Source organism: Diceros bicornis, chromosome 7, assembly GCF_020826845.1.
Source record: "Diceros bicornis minor isolate mBicDic1 chromosome 7, mDicBic1.mat.cur, whole genome shotgun sequence".
NCBI lineage: Eukaryota > Metazoa > Chordata > Mammalia > Perissodactyla > Rhinocerotidae > Diceros > Diceros bicornis.
In genome coordinates this window covers 13,581,801-13,601,632 of record NC_080746.1, presented here as the reverse complement: position 1 = coordinate 13,601,632, position 19,832 = coordinate 13,581,801, and the positions used below count along the sequence as shown (strand labels likewise).

Here is a 19,832-nt window from a genome sequence, read left to right as displayed (position 1 = left end):
CTTTTTGTGTTTACTTGTAGCTCACCGAGCTTCCTTAAAATGACTATTTTGAATTCTTTATCTGGCAAATCGCAGATCTCCCTTTCTTTGGGGACAGTTACTAGAAAATTATTGTGTTAGTTTGGTGGTGTCATGTCTTCTTGATTTTTCAAGTTTTTTGAAGTCTTGCACTGCTGTTTTAGTATTTGAGGAAGCAATCACCTTCTCCCCTCTGTACTTACTGACTTCAGGAGAGAAATACCAACTGTCAGCTCTGCTAAGGATTCTGAGGCTTTATCAGATCATTTCTATGGATATTCTTGCTCCATACTTTTTGTTCCCTTCTTAAGATTGTATTCCTTGGGCCGGCCCCGTGGCTTAGCGGTTAAGTGCACGTGCTCCGCTACTGGCGGCCCGGGTTCGGATCCCAGGCGCGCACCAATGCACTGCTCGTCTGGCCATGCTGAGGCAGTGTCCCACATACAGCAGCTAGAAGGATATGCAACTATGACATACGACTATCTACTGGGGCTTTGGGGAAAACAAAGGAGGAGGATTGGCGATAGATGTTAGCTCAGAGCTGGTCTTCCTCAGCAAAAAGAGGAGGATTACCATGGATGTTAGCTCAAGGCTGATCTTCCTTACAAAAAAAAAAAAAGATTGTATTCCTTTTCTCAATCATGTAAAGTCAGGCTGGGTGCTGATAGTCTCTTGTTTGCTTTCCTCAAGGAGGTGCTGAATGCTCAAGTTTGTGTTGTTTCTCCATGACTGCAGAGTTGGGGTGGCTTTCTGTGTATGCTTACAGGCCATTTGCAAAGGCTCACACTCACTACCTTTGGGGTGCACACAGGAAGATAGCCACAAGGTGTGGGGTATATGGGTGAGTCACCCAAAACAATAGAGGTGTCCATGGATCAGTTGGGGAGATCCACAAGGGAGTCATTCCCAGCACTCAATGATCAGGATTCCTGGCAGAGTCTACAAGTCAGTTAGTAGGACTCATGTCCTTTGATGCCCTCCAAGAGTCCTGGCTGCTGTTTGCTCATCCACTCCCTGCTCCTGTCCCTCAGAACACCTCAGTATTCTGGATGGGGCAAGGAAGCAGTGGGCCTCTTTGCCAGTTTCTTGCTTAGCTGGGGAAGAGCTCACTCACGTGTTCTCAGTTTCTTCCATGGGAGAAATTGCCAAGCAAGAAGGTCTCTCTTGGCACTGAGCTGTACAGCCTTGGGGGAGGGGTTATGAGGATAAAGTGAAACTGTCCCTCTTATCCTCTTCAGTGCATCCAATCTTGGATTTTTTCTCTAAAACTGTGCTGGAACTTCTCTGCTGGACTCCTGGACTTCTGAAAGGGCACTTTCATCCATGGATCATTGTCAAAATTGGTGTTCTTTGGGGAAATATGGTAGAAAACTTGTATTCTGCTGACATCATTGCCCAGAATCATCTAATTTTATTTTTAGCTTGCATTTCTCTAATAATTAATGGTGTTGAGAATTTTTCATGTTTTTATATCTTCATTGTTAAAGTATTCATTCAAATCTTTTGGCCAATTAAAAAGAAATCGGGTTGTTTGTATTCCTATTAAGTCATAAAAGTTTACAAATATATTTCAGATACAGGTTGAGTATTTTTCTCATTTTTATATCATCATTGTTAAGGTATCCATTCAAATCTTCTGGCCAATTAGAAAGAAATCAGGTTGTTTGTATTCCTATTAAGTTATAAAAGTTTACAAATATATCTCAGATATAGGTTGAGAATTTTTCATGTTTTTATATCATCACTGTTAAAGTATCCATTCAAATCTTTTGGCCAATTAAAAAGAAATCAGATTGTTTGTATTCCTATTAAGTTATAAAAGTTTAAAAATATATTTCAGATAGAGGTCACATATCAAATACATATTTTGCAAATATTTTCTCCCAATATGTGGTTTATCTTTTCATCTGACAATCTCTTAAATATGATTCAACTGAAGAGTATTATTATTTCATTATATTGGTAATATAATTTTGCTATCTCAATCTGAAGATCATGCCATATCTGAATTACAATTGCTGGTTAATTATATGACTAAGGGGTGGCTGATTAACGTGACTAAGTACAGAGCCTAGAAAAATTAGTAAAATTCTTAGGAATTGCTTGGGCTGAAGCCACTAGAACATCTATTCTTCAACCAAGTATTAAATAAGTAATTTTTCTTCTAGCTCCAAAATCAAAACAAGAGGCAAAAAAATTGATGGACTTTTTGGTTTTTGGAGAAATCATAGTATATGTGAGAATTTTTTACATTTCTATTAACAAAGTTAGCAGGAAAAAAGCTGAATTTAAATGGAGCTGTATGTAACAAGAGGTTGGATTGTAGCTTTAAAGAGCCATTTGATTCCTTTGGCACTGTACAACCCTGATATTCAAATGATATTAGAAACATCAACCATGCCCACTAAGGCAAATCGAAGCTTTACAAATGTCCATGACTGTCACCTAGAAACAGTGGCTTCTGTACTAAAAAATCATCTGAGTCTGTCTTTAGGTGTACTCTCTTTTATAGGCAAGTTTTGGTCTTTGGTTGAAATAGCTCATTGGCTTTAACTGAAACTTCTATTACAAAGATCCATAAAATTATTTGATACCTGTAATACTTATACTATCATGGGTTTTGTCAGAACAACTTTCCAATAGAGAGATAAATGCACAGAGAGGTTCCTCAAACAAATGGAAATGACAGATTCAAAAATATGCAGTGTGGAGAGCCACTGTAGGTACTCACTGAATATGTGAACAGGTGGTTGCTATCCCTTTTGGCCCCACATTGGATATCCACAATGAGTTACCTAACTCCATAGTTCAATAGGGCACTCCCTATGATCAGTTATCAGAGAATGCCAAACAAGCAGCATGATTTATAGGTGGCAACTCAAGAGTGGAAGATTAAAATTCCATTTGGAAGACAGTTACATTGAAACTGGTGGATGGCTACACTTTGAAAAACAAAACAATAAATATGCTTAAGGGGAAAAGTTAAGAGCGATATTCTCCTTGGTAACAGAGGAATTAAAAAATAAAAATTATGATATAGTATGTATTTATAGCAATTCTTGGAAAGTAAGCAACAGATTGCTAATATGATCCAGAAAACATAGATAACAGGAACATAAAAGGAATCACAGTGTGAAGCACCAAGTTATGGAAAACTTTATGGGCATGGAGGGACAAAAATCAAAGTGGGATATTTTGATGCTCATCAGAGAAAAAAAACTTCTGAATTTAATTGGAACCCATATGGGGATATTGTTGTTTCTTATTCTTTGTACTTGGAGGTATACAAGTGGCCTGGTGGGTACCTGAGATAAGCAATTATGGAGATATTCAAGTACTGCAATGATGGATGAAAAAATGGTATTCCATCATACCTCTCATAAGGTTGAAAAGTAACTAAAAATTTCTCTGTTTGTCAACAGGAATATTGGAGACTAAAAGCAGCTATGGGCCAATTTCCAAGAGAATCTGGGCTCTAGATGACATTTGTAGGTTACCCACGGCTCTGGGTGGGTATAAGAGAGATGCTCATCTTGAATTTGGGTCTGGATACATGATAACTGAAGGAAATATCTCTAATGTTATTAGAGGTCTAGAACAAAAAATATTATTTCAATTTAAAACTCTTGCTCATATATCATCTGATTAAGGAACTCATTTCACTGTATGTGTAACAATGAGCTATATGCGAGCTGTATGTGCAAGAAAAAGCACCAAATCTAATGATCTTGTATTTTACCATCCACAAAGTAATGGACTGATTGAAAATTGGGATAAACATTTGAAACATCTTCTCACTAGGTTGGGGGGTGATAAGTCCTGAAGGAACAACTTGCATGATTGAGTAAATATGGTTACTACAAGGGGGTCACTCTTATATAGGTCATGGATACATTGTGAAGAAGAGGGGGGAAAGGGAGTAGGAAGTAACATAATAACTTACACAAACTTTTTTCTTAATTCTAAAAGTTTTTCTTTTTCTCTGCCTTATCTTGTAGTAGAGGCACCTGGATTCCATTTATAAGTTCCACAGGAAGTATCAATGGCTTAACGTGACACCCTGACGATACTTGTAAATATTACTGTCCAAATTCCTAACAGAATTATGGGATGGTTTGGTCCTTCTACTCACCTCTCTAGGCTGAGATTAAAGGTTTCTATCTCTTTTCTACCTAGTGGATAAGATATTCCTATGAGCTTGTACTTATCCAACCCCGCTTCTAGAACTGAGACTGGATGAAGGAGGAAACATTTGCTAGAATCACACTATTCCTAGCTCTATTGGTCAGAGCACCTGCTGAACTTGACTGTCAGATTGTAGAGGGAAGGGTGTGAGTGAAAATTAATAACAAATAACAAAGGAGAGGAAGGATAAATGAATGCTGATGGAAAGGAACTCTATAAATGGATAGACAAAAAGGAAAGGCCTATATTACCTTGTTCCCTCATGAAAGACTGAGAACAAGAGAATGGTTCTCTTTGTTGTATTTATAGATGTGTATAAAGGCAATGCTATTTGTCTTGAGAAAACTCCTTTGTTTGAAGCAAGGTCTAGGATGCATTCAGGCTGATTTAAGAAGCATTGAGACTGATGTCATGTATGCATACATTTTGATGATACTAATTATACCTAGTATATAAATATTTGGAATAATTCCAATGCTGTTTTGTCTGTTAGGAGGTAATATGTGCATTATTGCTTCCTGTGTGTGCAAATAGGGCATTGCTCAAGACAAACCCACTGTGCAACTATTAACCTAAGTCATGACGTGTTGAGAAAGGGGCCTCGATAAAATGAACACAAAAATGTCTGCTGGAGAAGTCAAGATGGCGGCGTAGGCAGACTCTGAACTCACCTCCTCCCACAGACACAGCCAATTTACAACTATTCGTGGAAAAATTACCCCTGAGACAGAACTGAAAACTGGATAAGAGGAACTCCTGCAACAAAGGACAATCCTAATTGAGGTGGAAGAGGAAGAAACTCCCCTCTGGAGAGAAAAAACGCCACCTTCACAAGCCGCCAGCTTCACGGCCACCCGGGAGCAGCCCACAGGTACGCAGCCCTCCCTGGAGGAGCGGGACCCTGAGTCCGGGAGCGCCCCTGCTGTGGGCATTTTGTGGACCCAGCACAATCGAGATGAGTGCCATAATATCTGACTTTGATGCTACTAAAACATTAGGGAGTACCCCCAGAAAAGCTGGTTCACAAGGACATTAAAACCGGCTCTTAAAGGGCCCATGCGCAAACTCACCGGTCTCAGAAAGCAACCTAAAATCACCAGAAAGAAAGATGCACAGTGCTTTGGTGAAAAGAGACTAACCTAATAGGCCCTGTGTGCATCTCGGTGAGAGGTGAGACCTCTCCAGGGACTGGGACATTGGCGGCGCCCATTGTTGTGGCCTGGTGTGGGCCTGCTGACACAGATGCCATTGGAGTTCTCCCTGGGGCCTGCTAGCCCAGGGTCTGCCCCACCCACTAGAGCACTGATTTAATCCAGCTCAGCCAGGGCAGCCAGCCCACCCTAGAGACTTGCCCCACCCAACAACATGCCCTCAGGTAACTTGTGGGCCTGCATAGATTGGTGACTGGATTCTCTGCAGCCTGGCAAGTGAACTGACTTCAGTGGGGCAGGGCGTGCACAAGGAGCCGGTGGAGAGTGTGGGGCGGTGGTGGAGTGTGTGGGGCTGCCGCCGTGGAGAGACTGGGTCGGCTTCGGGAGGTCAGGGTGTGCACACGGGGCAGGACTGTGTTGACTGTGTGTGTGGACCTGTGGGCGGCAGGGCTTGTCAGCTACAGAAGACTTGTGCTTCTCAAAGACACACATAGGGGGTTTGCCCCACATTCCAAAGCCTGAAACAACTGGGTGCTCCCATGTCTGAGGCCAGCCCCACCCAGCTGCAATCCTCAGAGAGCCGACAAGAGACCTAAAGGCTGGAGGCTTATAGCAATTGTGAGGTCCTGAGCCTAACAACTTGCCACGCTGGGGGCCTACTCACTTAAAAGAAATACTGCAACACAAATGTGGTATTAGAACTTGCAGCCAACTGTGCTGGGGCTCCCCACAGCTGATAAAGAGACTGAAGGGCCCACAGCAACTACAAGCAGCTGAACATTACAACAGCTGGCCAGGAGCATAACTTGGCCTTCCTGGGCACATACAGGGAGAGCAAACAGGCCACAACAGAAGGACGCATGTAGCCCACATAGGGGTCATCCCTGGAACATTGAGAACTGAGGTAAGCACATGGCATGCCTCATAAGCCATCACTTACATAAGGTCACCTATCCAAGAGCAGGAGACGTAGCTGACCTACCTAACACACAGACACAAGCACAGGGAAAGAGGCAAAATGAGGAGAAAAAGAATACATTCCAACTAAGGGAACAGGACAAAACCCCAGAAAAGGAACTAAGTGAAATAGAGATGAGCAACCTACCTGACAGAGAGTTCAAACAAAGAGTGTTAAGGATGCTCACTGATCTGGGGAGAAGACTAGATGAACTCAGTGAGAATGTCAGCAAAGAAATGGAAGATATAAAAAAGAACCAATCAGAAATGAAGAATACAATACCGGAAATAAAAAATTCACTAGAGGGACTCAAAAGCAGAGTAGAGGATACAGAAGAACGGATCTGCGAGCTGGATGAAAGACTAGAAGAAATTACCCAAGCTGAACAGGTAAAAGAGAAAAAACTTAAAAAGGGTGAGGACAGTCCAAGGGACCTCTGGGACAACATCAAGCACACTAACATCCGTATTATAGGTGTCCCGGAAGGAGAAGAGCAAGACAAAGGTGCAGAGAATCTATTTCAAGAAATAATAGGTGAAAACTTCCCTAACCTAAGGAAGGAAACAGACATCCAGGTACAGGAAGCACAGAGAGCCCTAAACAAGATAAACCCAAAGAGTCCCACACCAAGACTCATCATAATCAAAATGTCCAGAATTAAAGATAAAGAGAGAATCCTAAAAGCCGCAAGAGAAAGTCAAGTTACATACAAAGGAAACCCCATACGGCTATCAGCTGACTTCTCAGCAGAAACCTTACAGGCTAGAAGAGAGTGGCACGATATATTTAAAGTGCTAAAAGGAAAAAACCTACAGCCAAGAATACTCTACCCAGCAAGGTTATCACTCAAAATGGAAGGAGAGATCAAAAATTTCCCAGACAAGCAAAAATTAAAGGAGTTTGTCACCAAGAAACCAATGCTACAAGAAATGTTAAAGGGACTGATTTAAGGGGAAAAGAGAAGACCACAAATAGGAAAAATTATCTATTTCCATGATAAGAGGGTAATGGATGCAAATGCACAAAAAAGACGTTAGATATGATATCAAAAACATAAAAGGAGGGAGGAGGGAACTTAAAGAGTAGAGCTTTCAGACAGAGGTCAGACTAAAGAGACCATCAATTCTGTATAGAAGGAGAAAGGTACAGAGAAGGACTACTAAAACACTGAGAAAAAAAAAGTTAAAAAATGGCAGTAAGTACATACTTATCAGTAGCTACTTTAAACATCAATGGACTAAATGCCCCAATTAAAAAGCATAGGGTGGCTGATTGGATAAAAAAACAAGACCCATATATATGCTGCATACAAGAGACACACTTCAGACCTAAAGACACTCACAAACTGAAAGTGAAGGGATGGAGAAACATACTCCATGCAAATGGCAACAAAAAGAAAGCTGGGGTAGCAGTACAAATATCAGACAAAATAGACTTTAAAACAAAAACTGTAAAAAGAAACAAAGAAGGGCATTACATAATGATCAAGGGAACAATCCAACAAGAGGATATAACACTTGTAAATATCTACGCATGCAATGTAGGTGCACCTAAATATATAAAGCAATTATTAACAGACATAAAAACAGAAATAGACAGTAACACAATAACAATAGGTGACTTTAACACTCCGCTTACACTAGCGGATAGATCTTCCAAACAGAAGATCAATAAGGAAACATTGGCCTTAAATGACACACTAGAACAAATGGACCTAGTTGATATATACAGAGCATTCCATCCAAAAACCGAAGAATACAAGTTCTTTTCAAATGCACATGGAACATTCTGCAGGATTGATCACGTTAGGCCACAAAACAAGTCTCCATAAATTTAAGAAGATTGAAATAATACCAAGCATCTTTTTTGACCACAACGGTATGAAACTAGAAATCAACTATAGGGAGAAAATCAGAAAAGCCACCAATACATGGAGATTAAACAAAATGCTACTGAACAACGACTGGGTCAATGAAGAAATCAAAGAAGAAACCAAAAAATACCTGGAGACAAATGAAAATGAAAATAAGACATGCCAGAATTTATGGGATACAGCAAAAGCAGTTCTAAGAGGGCAGTTCATAGCAATACAGGCCTATGTCAACAAACAAGAAAAATCTCAAATAAACAATCTAACAATGCACCTAAAGGAACTGGAAAAAGAAGAACAAACAAAGCCCAAAATCAGTAGAAGAAGGGAAATAATAAAAATCAGAGCAGAAATAAATGAAATAGAGACTAAAAAAAACAATAGAAAAAATTAAAAATACCAACTGCTGGTTCTTTGAAAAGATAAACAAAATTGACAAACATTTAGCTAGACTCACCAAGAGAAAAAGAGAGAAGGCACAAATAAGTAAAATCAGAAATGAAAGAGGAGAAATTACAACAGACACCTCAGAAATACAAAAGATTATAAGAGAATACTATGAAAAGCTATATGCCAACCAATTGGACAACCTGGAAGAAACAGATAAATTCTTTGAATCATACAACCTTCCAAAACTGGATCAAGAAGAAGTAGAGAATTTGAATAGACCAATCACCAGTAAGGAGATCCAAACAGTAATCAAAAACCTCCCCAAAAATAAAAGTCCAGGACCAGACAGCTTCCCTGGTGAATTCTACCAAACATTCAAAGAAGACTTAATACCTATCCTTCTCAAACTCTTCCAAAAAATTGAGGAGGGGGGGATGCTCCCTAACTCATTCTACGAAGCCAACATTACCCTGATACCAAAACCAGACAAGGACAGCACAAAAAAAGAAAATTACAGGCCAATATCACTGATGAACATCGATGCAAAAATCCTCAACAAAATACTAGCAAATCGCATACAACAATACGTTAAAAAGATTATACACCATGATCAAGTGGGATTTATTCCAGGTATGCACAGATGGTTCAACATTCCCAAATCAATCAACATAATACACCACATTAATAAAATGAAGAATAAAAATCACATGATCATCTCAATAGATGCAGAGAAAGCATTTGACGATACAGCATCCATTTATGATAAAAACTCTGAATAAAATGGGTATAGAAGGAAAGTACCTCAACATAATAAAGGCCATATATGAGAAACCCACAGCTAATATCATCCTCAATGGTGAAAAACTGAAAGCTATCCCTCTAAGAACAGGAACCAGACAAGGATGCCCACTGTCACCACTCCTATTTAACATAGTACTGGAAATCCTAGCCAGAGCAATCAGGCTAGAGAAAGAAATAAAAGGGATCCAAATTGGAAAGGAAGAAGTGAAACTGTCACTATTTGCAGATGACATGATTTTATATATAGAAAACCCTAAAGAATCCACCAGAAAACTTTTAGAAGTAATAAACGAATACGGTAAAGTTGCAGGATACAAAATCAACATACAAAAATCAGTTGCATCTCTATACACTAACAACGAAGTAGCAGAAAGAGAAATTAAGAATACAATCCCATTTACAATTGCAACAAAGAGAACAAAATACCTAGGAATAAACTTAACCAAAGAGGTGAAAGATCTGTACACGAAAACTATAAAACATTGCTGAAAGAAATTGAAGAAGACACAAAGAAATGGAAAGATATTCCGTGCTCTTGGATTGGAAAAATTAACATAGTTAAGATGTCCATACTTCCTAAAGCAATCTATAGATTCAGTACAATCCCTATCAAAGTTCCAACAACATTTTTCACAGAAATAGAACAAAGAATCCTAAAATTTATGTGGAACAACAAAAGACACCGAATAGCTAAAGGAATCCTGAGAAAAACCAACAAAGCTGGAGGTATCACACTCCCTGATTTCAAAATATACTACAAAGCTATAGGAACCAAAACAACATGGTACTGGCACAAAAATGGCCACACAGATCAATGGAATAGAATCGAAAGCCCAGAAATAAACCCACACATCTATGGACAGCTAATCTTTGACAAAGGAGCCCAGAACATACAATGGGGAAAAGAAAGTCTCTTCAACAAATAGTGTTGGGAAAACTGGATAGCCATATGCAAAAAAATGAAAGTAGACCCTTACCTTACACCATACACAAAAATTGACTCCAAATGGTTTAAAGACTTGATTGTAAGACCTCAAACTATGAAACTTCTAGAAGAAAACATAGATAGTACGCTCTTCGACATCGGGCTTAGCAACATATGTTCAAACACCATGTCTGACCGGGCAAGAGAAACAACAGAAAAGTAAACAAATGGGACTACATCAAACTAAAAAGCTTCTGCACAGCAAAGGAAACCATCAACAAAACGAAAAGACAACCTAACAATTGGGAGAAGATATTTGCAAACCATACATCTGATAAGGGCTTAATCTCCAAAATATACAAAGAACTGATGCATCTCAACAACAAAAAAACTAATAACCCAATCAAAAACTGGGCAAAAGACCTGAACAGACATTTCTCCAAAGACGATATACAGATGGCCAACAGACACATGAAAAGATGTTCAAAATCACTAACTATCAGGGAAACGCAAATCAAAACTACAATGAAATACCATCTCACGCCCGTCAGAATGGCTATGATTAACAAGACAGGAAACAACATGTGTTGGAGAGGATGTGGAGAGAAGGGAACTCTCATATACTGCTGGTGGGAGTGCACACTGGTGCAGCCACTATGGAAAACAGTATGGAGATTCCTCAAAAAATCAAGGATAGAACTACCATATGATCCAGCTCTTCCACTGCTGGGTATTTATCCAAAGAACTTGAAAACATCAATGCATAAGATACATGCACCCCTGTGTTCACTGCAGCGTTATTCACAATAGCCAAGACTTGGAAGCAACCTAAGTGCCCATCAAGGGAGGAATGGATAAAGAAGATGTGGTATATATACACAATGGAATACTACTCAGCCATAAGAAATGATGAAATCCAGCCATTTGTGACAACATGGATGGACATTGAGGGTATTATGCAAAGTGAAATAAGTCAGAGGGAGAAGGTCAAATACCGCATGATTTCCTTCATTAGGTGGTAGATAATAACAATAATAAACAAACACATAGAGACAGAGACTGGACTGGTGGTTACCAGAGGGGAAGGGGGGAGGCAAGAGGGCGAAAGGGATAATTTGGCACATGTGTGTGGTGATGGGTTGTAATTAGTATTTGGCTGGTGAACATGATGTAATCTATGCAGAAATAGAAGTATAATGATGTACACCTGAAATTTATACAATATTATAAACCAATGTTACTGCAATAAGCAAAAAATTAAAAAAAAAAAACAAAAAAGAAGGATGAGGAGAAGAAAACTGACTTGAAAGACAGGAAGCAGAAGAAAGTGTCTGACCAATCATCTTGGGCACTGAGGAAGGAGTCTATGATTTATACCAGTTTCTGACATGCATGACCATGGGTAAATATTTACCCTTGTAAAGCTTTCAGTGGCTTTTAAAATTATTTAGAAATTCTTGGTTAAAGGGACAGCGTATAATGTAGCTTCAGATTCTCTCTTGAAGTGCTACTTTGTACATGGCACTAAAATATATCAGGTTGTGCATCATAAATAATCACAAATAATATATACTTTCAAAAATGTACAGAATTCTCACTTGAGGTGGCACCCTGAATGTCATGTTAATTATCCTTTGATGGTGGATTAGTTTATGACTTTTATATTAATTTCAATTCTACTCCAAAGCTATGATTTATTTGTATTGGCTATGGGATCTAGAGTCCCAGATTAATTATTTTATCCTTTAGTTACTACGACCACTTAGGAACTTCATAACTAACTTGCTGCAGGTGGAGATATTCCGAAAATAGGAAATGTTGCAATCAGTTCACTTTAGCTCAATACATTTCCCTCAGGATTAATTTTCAAACTTTGAACTTAAACTGAATTCCTTAGGGCATTTAACCATAATAATAAAGCAAAAATTTGTTGGGTTTTTTAAAAAATGGAAGTTTTATATATCTATTCTTACTCTTAAAATGGACATCAAATATAAGGCTTAAACTATGTGAGTTTAAAACAGATTGAATAAAATACTTTCATGTTTATATACCAAATAAGAGATTCACTTCTTAGTTAGGTACCTATGCCTCAGTATAGAAATAAATTTAACCTCTTTAAAATATTCCTATTATGTTTTTTTTAAGATTAAAATTTATTCATTTTGGCACAGGAAATGTAGGAAGTGAAGAGCAGTAGGGTGTTAAAGAAAATGTCCCCTAAGCCATCACGCAAATTAATTAGTATTTACTATTTGGAGTATTTTCTTTCAGGCTTTGAAAAATTTTCAAGTGAGAGGTAAGTATGAATGAATTAAGAAGTTTTGAAAATCTCTTTTCTAAATATTTAGTTTCCTATTTACCTTTGTAGGCTTTCTTTTGTATACAAGTGAAGGAACCTTCCACTTCTCATTTGAACATGACTTTCCCTTTCTTCCAGGCCGCCACTGTATAAGCTGAATGGGATGGAGGTCTTCTCAAAATAAATATGACCATCCTGAACATTTTAGAATGCTTGGCTGAACTCAGGTACTGCTGCTTGAATCCAATCTTTACCAGGATCTCAAAACCATGTACATGAGTAGAAAAAAAAGTATTAACATAAACAATTTCAACTTAGCCTTTTAGTGTATAGGATAGAAGCTTATGTTTAAAGAACTGTTTTGCAAGAGATTTTGGGTCATAGTCTGACAGTCAGCTCTCTCAGACCTATAGTGAGAAGGGTGAAAACTGGGGGGAAATCATAGAGGGAAAAAACATTCAAGAAGTCAGACATTGATTTGATAACTGGCAAGGACTTAGATAACTTAATATTTTCCAACTATCACAAAATTGCGTAAGAACATCTAGTAAATGAGAGCAGTTTTGTAAACCGGATTCATCAATGAATTCAAACAGATCTCTTCGGGTGTAGGGTCTGGACCTGCAAGCAAAAGACAATAGGATTTAAAAAATGGGCAGTTCCAAGGGAAAAATAAAAATCAAAATAGAATTTGAGGAAGAAGTAATCAAAATAGGGCTTTTCTGATTACAAAATATTGCACAGACAGATTTATCTGCAATTCCTTATTGGGCCATTCTCTTTTCTTTTCATACCAGCTGGGTTACAAGTGTTTCCATAACCGCTGCCCTCACGGGCCTTTGACACCAAACTCATCAACAAATATTGGCCATGCCCACTATGTTTAGATGTTTTGCATGAACAACACCTGAATGGAGTTCTTTAACCCAAGGATTTAATAACATAGGTATTATTGATAACTGAGATAACAAAACCAATTTTATGGGTAAACAAAACACAGCTTTTTATCCTTTTTATTTAGGAATGCAAAGACATAATTAATATAATCTGTATTTTATGAGTGGTCTTATTTATTCATCAATTCCTTCTCATTAGGGATTGTTAGACTCATCAGGTGATGAAGAGCCCAAGGCAGATTCTTGGTCATTTTTATGGTTCTTTTTTACATCATTCTGTGTTTTTGTCTACTTTTCCTTATTTTTGGGTTTCTCAGATATCCTGTGAACTGGATTCAGGGGCTTTAAGGCTTGTTCTGCCTTTCATCAGGGCCTTACGTCCTGCTATGGGTCATTGCCTTTATGCCAAAAGCTACCTGGAACATATCTATAGTTGGAAAAGTTGGGTTTTTATTCATTGTAGTGAGGGAGAACCCACACTATGGAGAATATGGAATGTCTCAGAAAGACAGTGTACCTATCATAGGATTTAGGCTTTGGTTGGGTGTTTTTGGGGAGGATCTAAAGAAGCGAGGGCTTGTGCTGGTTCGGGTGCTATCAGAAAGATGTGGCAATTCTATGATTGGGTATCTCAGTACATCTTGTCTGTGGTGAGGGTAGACGGAGTGAAATAAAGCTGTAATTGGTAAAGAGGTAGCAGCCATTCAATTCTGCAAGAAAGGAGGATGTTTGGTATTCTGCGTTGCACAGTGACTTTGTCTGAAATGGATATTCTGTGAAATTGTTTACGGCCAACAGGGAAAAGCATGACTTATCTGTGAGCATCATATCAGTTTATGACAACATTGAGACCTATCTGTGAACATCAGATCAGTTCTGCATGTCAGGAGTTGCTTTATTTCTTATATGTTATTGCACTTCTCCTTACAGTGGCAATGTGATGCTTCCCTTCTTTGGGCTGAATCCTGCTTCAGTTCTTAAGATTGTATTTAGTTGTTGAAAAGCTCAGGCTTTCTTATCCTCTAAGGTACTCAGCAACAGGGTCAGACCTTCCATGGTTACATCTCTTCTTATAATCTTACTTCCTAACAGTCTTCGCCTTCCTCTCCCTTCCTGGCTACACTGGGCACACTGCCCAGTTTCTCTTCCTGACCAATAAAGACTCAGCAGAACAGAAAAGTTTGAAGAAAAGAGCTATGCATGTAGTTACAGGAAATGATAATATCTTTAAAAGGTGATCCTGCTTTCTAGATATATTCTTTATAGGGTCATATTACATTAATAAATTCATCACATTTCTATTTGTTATCACATTGAATCAGATATCAGATTCACATTAATCAAAATATAATAGTAATTAATTTACAGTACCAAAGACAGTACTAGATGGCTAAACAACCTTTGCTTTGGCCAGAATACCTTCTCCAAATTGGCAAGCCAGATGGGAAGGCAAAAGTAGGTATAAAAGTGCTTGGTGAACTTAGAGTCAGAACAAGGAAAGTTATTAACTCAAATAAAATATTTAATTGAACCAGGTAAAGAAAAAGATAACCTAAGGCTCTGAGTGCTGCAGCAGGCATATACCTGACTTGAGTCAGGATGGACCTTTTTCCTAGAAGCAGCATTTGATAGTCTTCCCATTCATTAGTCTCTTAAACTTGTTTCTTTGCCATATTGGTTAGCGGGATTAAAAATCTTGCCTCTTAATATAGTCAAGATCATCAAAGGGGAAGCTTCTCAGGGCTGATGAAAGCTTCCTACTTTCTACTCTAACAGTCCCCCCAAGTGATAACAATGTTACTTTTATACAAATGATCTCATTTTATGGCCACAAGTGCCCTGTAAGATAAACAGAGTAGAAATTCCTACCACCATTTTATAGATGAGCAAGTGGAAGCTTAGAGAATTAACATAACTAATCTAAGTCCCTTGAAGTCAGTGCATGAACAAATATTAGACATTAGCTCTTATGACTCAGGGTCTGGAGTGTTTGCACCATCCTATATACTATATGCAAATATTTCAAAGGCTGAGAGGCTGTAGAATGCTTATTATCTTCTGGTTTTTCATCAAAAGGTTATAATATTTAACTATTGATGGTGTGTGATGCTTATTCATCCTGCCTACATATTGTTAGACTTCAGTCACAGTTCTGTGTTACTTACACACAGAGCGAGGTGTCACATAGAGGAAGCATAGCTTACATGTCCTGAAATTACTTAGCGTCATGTTCCTTTGGAATGTGGTGGAACTATCTTGTTAATTGAATCTCTCAGGACTTCCTTTACCTTTTCATTCCTCAAGCTGTAAATGAAGGGGTTAAGAAGAGGGGTCACTACTGTAGTGAGGACAGCTGTCACTTTGTCAAAGTCCAGTGAATAGCTCTGGTTGGGCCTCACGTACGTGAAGATGGAGCTGCCATAGGCAATGGAGATGACAGTGATGTGACTTGCACAGGTGGAAAAGGCTTTCTGACGTCCTTGGGCTGAGGGGATGCGCAGGATGGTAGAAATGAGGTAGGTATAGGAGACGATGGTGAGCACCAGCGAAGTCAGGACCACAAGGGAAGATAAGAAGAAGTTTATCATCTCAATGAGATGAGTATCAACACAGGCCACCTGAAGTAAAGGAGCAATGTCACAGAAGAAATGACTAATTTCTTCAGTGCAGTATGGCAATCTGGACACCACAATAATTGGGCAGAGCACTGACAGGAAGGCCCCCACCCAACAGCCCAGAACCAGCAGGAAACATACTCTGCTCTTCATGACGATGGTGTAGCGCAGGGGGTAACAGATGGCCACGTAGCGGTCAAAGGACATCACTGCCAGGAGGATAAACTCCATTGTCCCAAGAAAGAAGTAGAAATATATTTGGATGATGCAACCAGCAAAAGATATGGTTTTCTTCTCTCCTAACAGGCAAGCTAGCAACTTTGGGGCAATAGTAGTTGTGAACAAAATATCCAAAAATGACAGATTACTGAGGAAGAAGTACATCGGTGTTTGGAGACGATTATCGGTCCATATTAAGGAAATAATGACAAAGTTTCCTGTTATGGTGAGCATATAAACCAGCAGAAGAATGACAAACAGCAGGATCTGAAGCTCCTGAATAACGGGAAAGGAGATCAAGGTGAATTCAATCACAGTGGTCTGATTTCTCAGGGCCATTTCTACTTGAGGGGTAAAGAAATAAACAAAGAAAATTAGAACAATTTAAGATATCTTTCAAATTTTCTATGATCTTGCTAAATATAGAATAGAGAGAACAGTCAAGAGGGAGGGGTTCTAGTCCTGTCTGTGACTCTGGTATGTGGCCTTGGGCAAATCAAATTAGCTCACTAGGCCTCAGCTGTCATCTGTATAATTGATAGGCAGGAAAAAAAAATCTCTGTGGTCCCTTTAAACTCTAACTTTTTGATTTCTATTAGATTTATATATTTCTTTTCTCTTTATTTCCTTCCTTGAATCCAAATACATTTAAACTAACTGAAGTATATAATTAACTGAAAATTATTCAAGTTATTTTATCCAATATTTTAAGCGTTAATGACATGGATATCCTAGCTGATAACCTCACGTCATACTTTATTGAAGGAAGAGAAGCCATTAGACAGAAATTCTATTTTCATTCCTGTATCAAGATTGACTAGCAATCATATCTGAACGTTCTCAGTAACCTACAACAAGAACTGGATAGTTCACACTCTTTGAGACATTGCTGGTTGCAACAAAATTTAGGAGAGGTGTCTGGATCCGCTTCCTAAACAACACACAAAGAAATCAACATGAGCTGAGCTCAGAGTACTCGGGGCTGAGCCCAAGGCAATCAGGTGTCAGACCTTCAGTGACTGGTGTTGAAGCACAAACATCTAGTAGCCAAGGCCAGGATGGCTGGGACTGAATCAGCTGAGACAGAGAATTGGTGAGAGAATGACAGAATTGAAGGAGGAGAGAACCAAAGCAGAAGATTTTGCATATACTAACAGGCGTCTGTGAGGAACAGGTTACCCTGTGATCATATTGCTACAGGGATATTGCTATGGGACAGCCATCACTGGAACATCAGCAAAGCTGGAAAGTGAATCCTGAGACTTTCTCTCTGAACCAAAAATCTTTGAGAGGGTGAAGTGTCCCTGGGTGAGGCATGCCCCTTGGCAAGCAGCAGGAGGAGAAGCAAATCCCTTCCAGAGGAAAAGTTTCCTGTTAGACCCCAAGAACTAGTAGATATTAAGAAGCAAATGCCTTTCAGACAAAGATTTCCAAACACAGCAGCAAGTATATCACTATAAATGAGAGTTGGCAGAAAAAAGAACTAATAGAACAGGAGATTTAGCACAAGGACAACAGACTTTGGAATTGTCAGATTTAGCATATAGTGTACTCAGGTATGAAGCATTTAAAGAAATAAAGGATGCAATTCTAAAAGTGAGAATGCCGCAACAAAAATCAGGACTTTTAAAAACCAGCAAATTGACTTTTAAAAAGACTCAATGGAACTTACAGAATTAAAAAAAAAGATTATTGAAGTAACAACTCAGTTATTTAAGTGAGTTGAGTTGGAATAAACAATGGATTAGATATTTAAAACAGAATTAGTAAATAGGAAGATCTATCAAAAGAATTTATCTTTAATGAAGCAGAGAGAGAGAGATATTGAAAATATGAAAGAATGTTCAAAGAAATGGAAAAGAGAATGGGAACGTTTATGTATGTAGCTTGTGTCCTGAAGGATAGAATAGAGGAAGTGAGGGTGGGACAGTATTTAAAGAGAAATAGATTCAGAACACCAAAGAGAGGATATGAAAAATAGCCGGAGAGAAAGGGTAGATCACTTATAAGGGAAGAGTAGTTCAAACGACTATTGGCTTCTCAACAGCAGCAAAGGAAGCCAAAAATTAGTTAAATAATATCTTTAAAGTGTGCTGAGAAAATAACTGCCAATTCATCTGATAAGAGTATCTTCCATTGTAAAATAAATATACTACAGATAAAAACTTCAAGAATTTACTACCAAGGGACAAATTGTAAAGCAGTTTCTAAATAATATAATTCAAAAATAAAGAAAATAATCTTGAGATAGTTTAAAATGTAAAAAGGAATAATAAATAAATAAAATGGTAAACATACATAAATCTAAATAAAAATTCTTTGTCAAAAGAAATAACAGTGTTGACTTTGTGAAGTTAAGCTAGAATTGGCATATGGATGACAATAGGATGTAAATGTGGAGAGGGAAAATTAGAGCTAAAATCTTCTTGTACCATTTGCAAGGGGATGAAATATTTTTTCATTTTAGATTTTGAGTTAAATAAACCTGATAAAATTTTCTAGGGTACTCAGTAAAGGAATAGAAGTATAGTATAATTTCCAACCTTTAGAAAGGAAAAGGTGATATAAGAAAAACAAAACTCAACTATAACAGAAATGTAAATAAACACCACAGTCAAAATAGTCAGTTACAAAAAAAAGAAAAAAATATGGAAAAAGAAACAGAAAATGTGGACAAATGAAAATTAAAAATAAGATGTAGAAACCAGTTTGAATATATCAATTTTTTTTTTTTTTTTTGTGAGGAGATCAGCCCTGAGCTAACATCCGCCAATCCTCCTCTTTTTTTGCTGAGGAAGACGGCCCTGGGCTAACATCTGTGCCTATCTTCCTCCACTTTATATGGGACGCCGCCACAGAACGGCTTACCAAGCAGTGCGTCGGTGCGCGCCCGGGATCCGAACCAGCGAACCCCGGGCCGCCGCAGCGGAGCGCGCGCACTTAACCGCTTGCGCCACCGGGCCGGCCCCTGAATATATCAATTTTAATAAAGAAAAATGGACTAAATTCCTTAGTTAAAAGACAGATGTTGTAATATTATACTAAAAAATATTCCATGGGGCCGGCTGGTGGCGCAAGTGGTTAAGTGCGCGTGCTCCGCTGCAGCGGCCCAGGGTTCACTGGTTGGGATCCTGGGCACACACTGACGCACCGCTTGTCAAGCTATGCTGTGGCGCTGTCCCATATAAAGTGGAGGAAGATGGGCATGGATGTTAGCCCAGGGCCAGTCTTCTTCAGCAAAAAAAGAGGAGGATTGGCAGATGTTAGCTCAGGGCTGATCTTCCTCACACACACACAAAAATATTCCAGCTGTATTCTATTTACAAGAGACACACATAAAATCTGAGAACGTGAAAAAATTGAAAATAAAAGGATAAAAAACAGATATTTCAGACATATACTAACTCTAAAGAAAGTTAATGAGGCTATATTAATAATTGGCAAAATAGACATTAAGACAAAAAGCATCATTAGGGCTTGAGAGGGCCACTTTATGATAAAA

At 38.5% G+C, this 19,832-nt stretch overlaps 1 protein-coding gene across 1 annotated transcript; it reads right to left on the bottom strand.

The window, feature by feature from the left end:
• Positions 1 to 15,721: 15,721 nt before the first annotated feature.
• LOC131407881 (olfactory receptor 6M1-like) lies at positions 15,722 to 16,669 on the bottom strand. The gene has a single exon (XM_058544481.1). It carries the CDS (start codon positions 16,667 to 16,669, stop codon positions 15,722 to 15,724), a length of 948 nt encoding a protein of 315 aa, XP_058400464.1.
• Between the last annotated feature and the right edge of the window lie 3,163 nt (positions 16,670 to 19,832).

Bases quoted from the DNA above. Each gene is read 5' to 3' on its own strand.
- LOC131407881 (XM_058544481.1), bottom strand. From the start codon at position 16,669: ATGGCCCTGAGAAATCAGACCACTGTGATTGAATTCACCTTGATCTCC.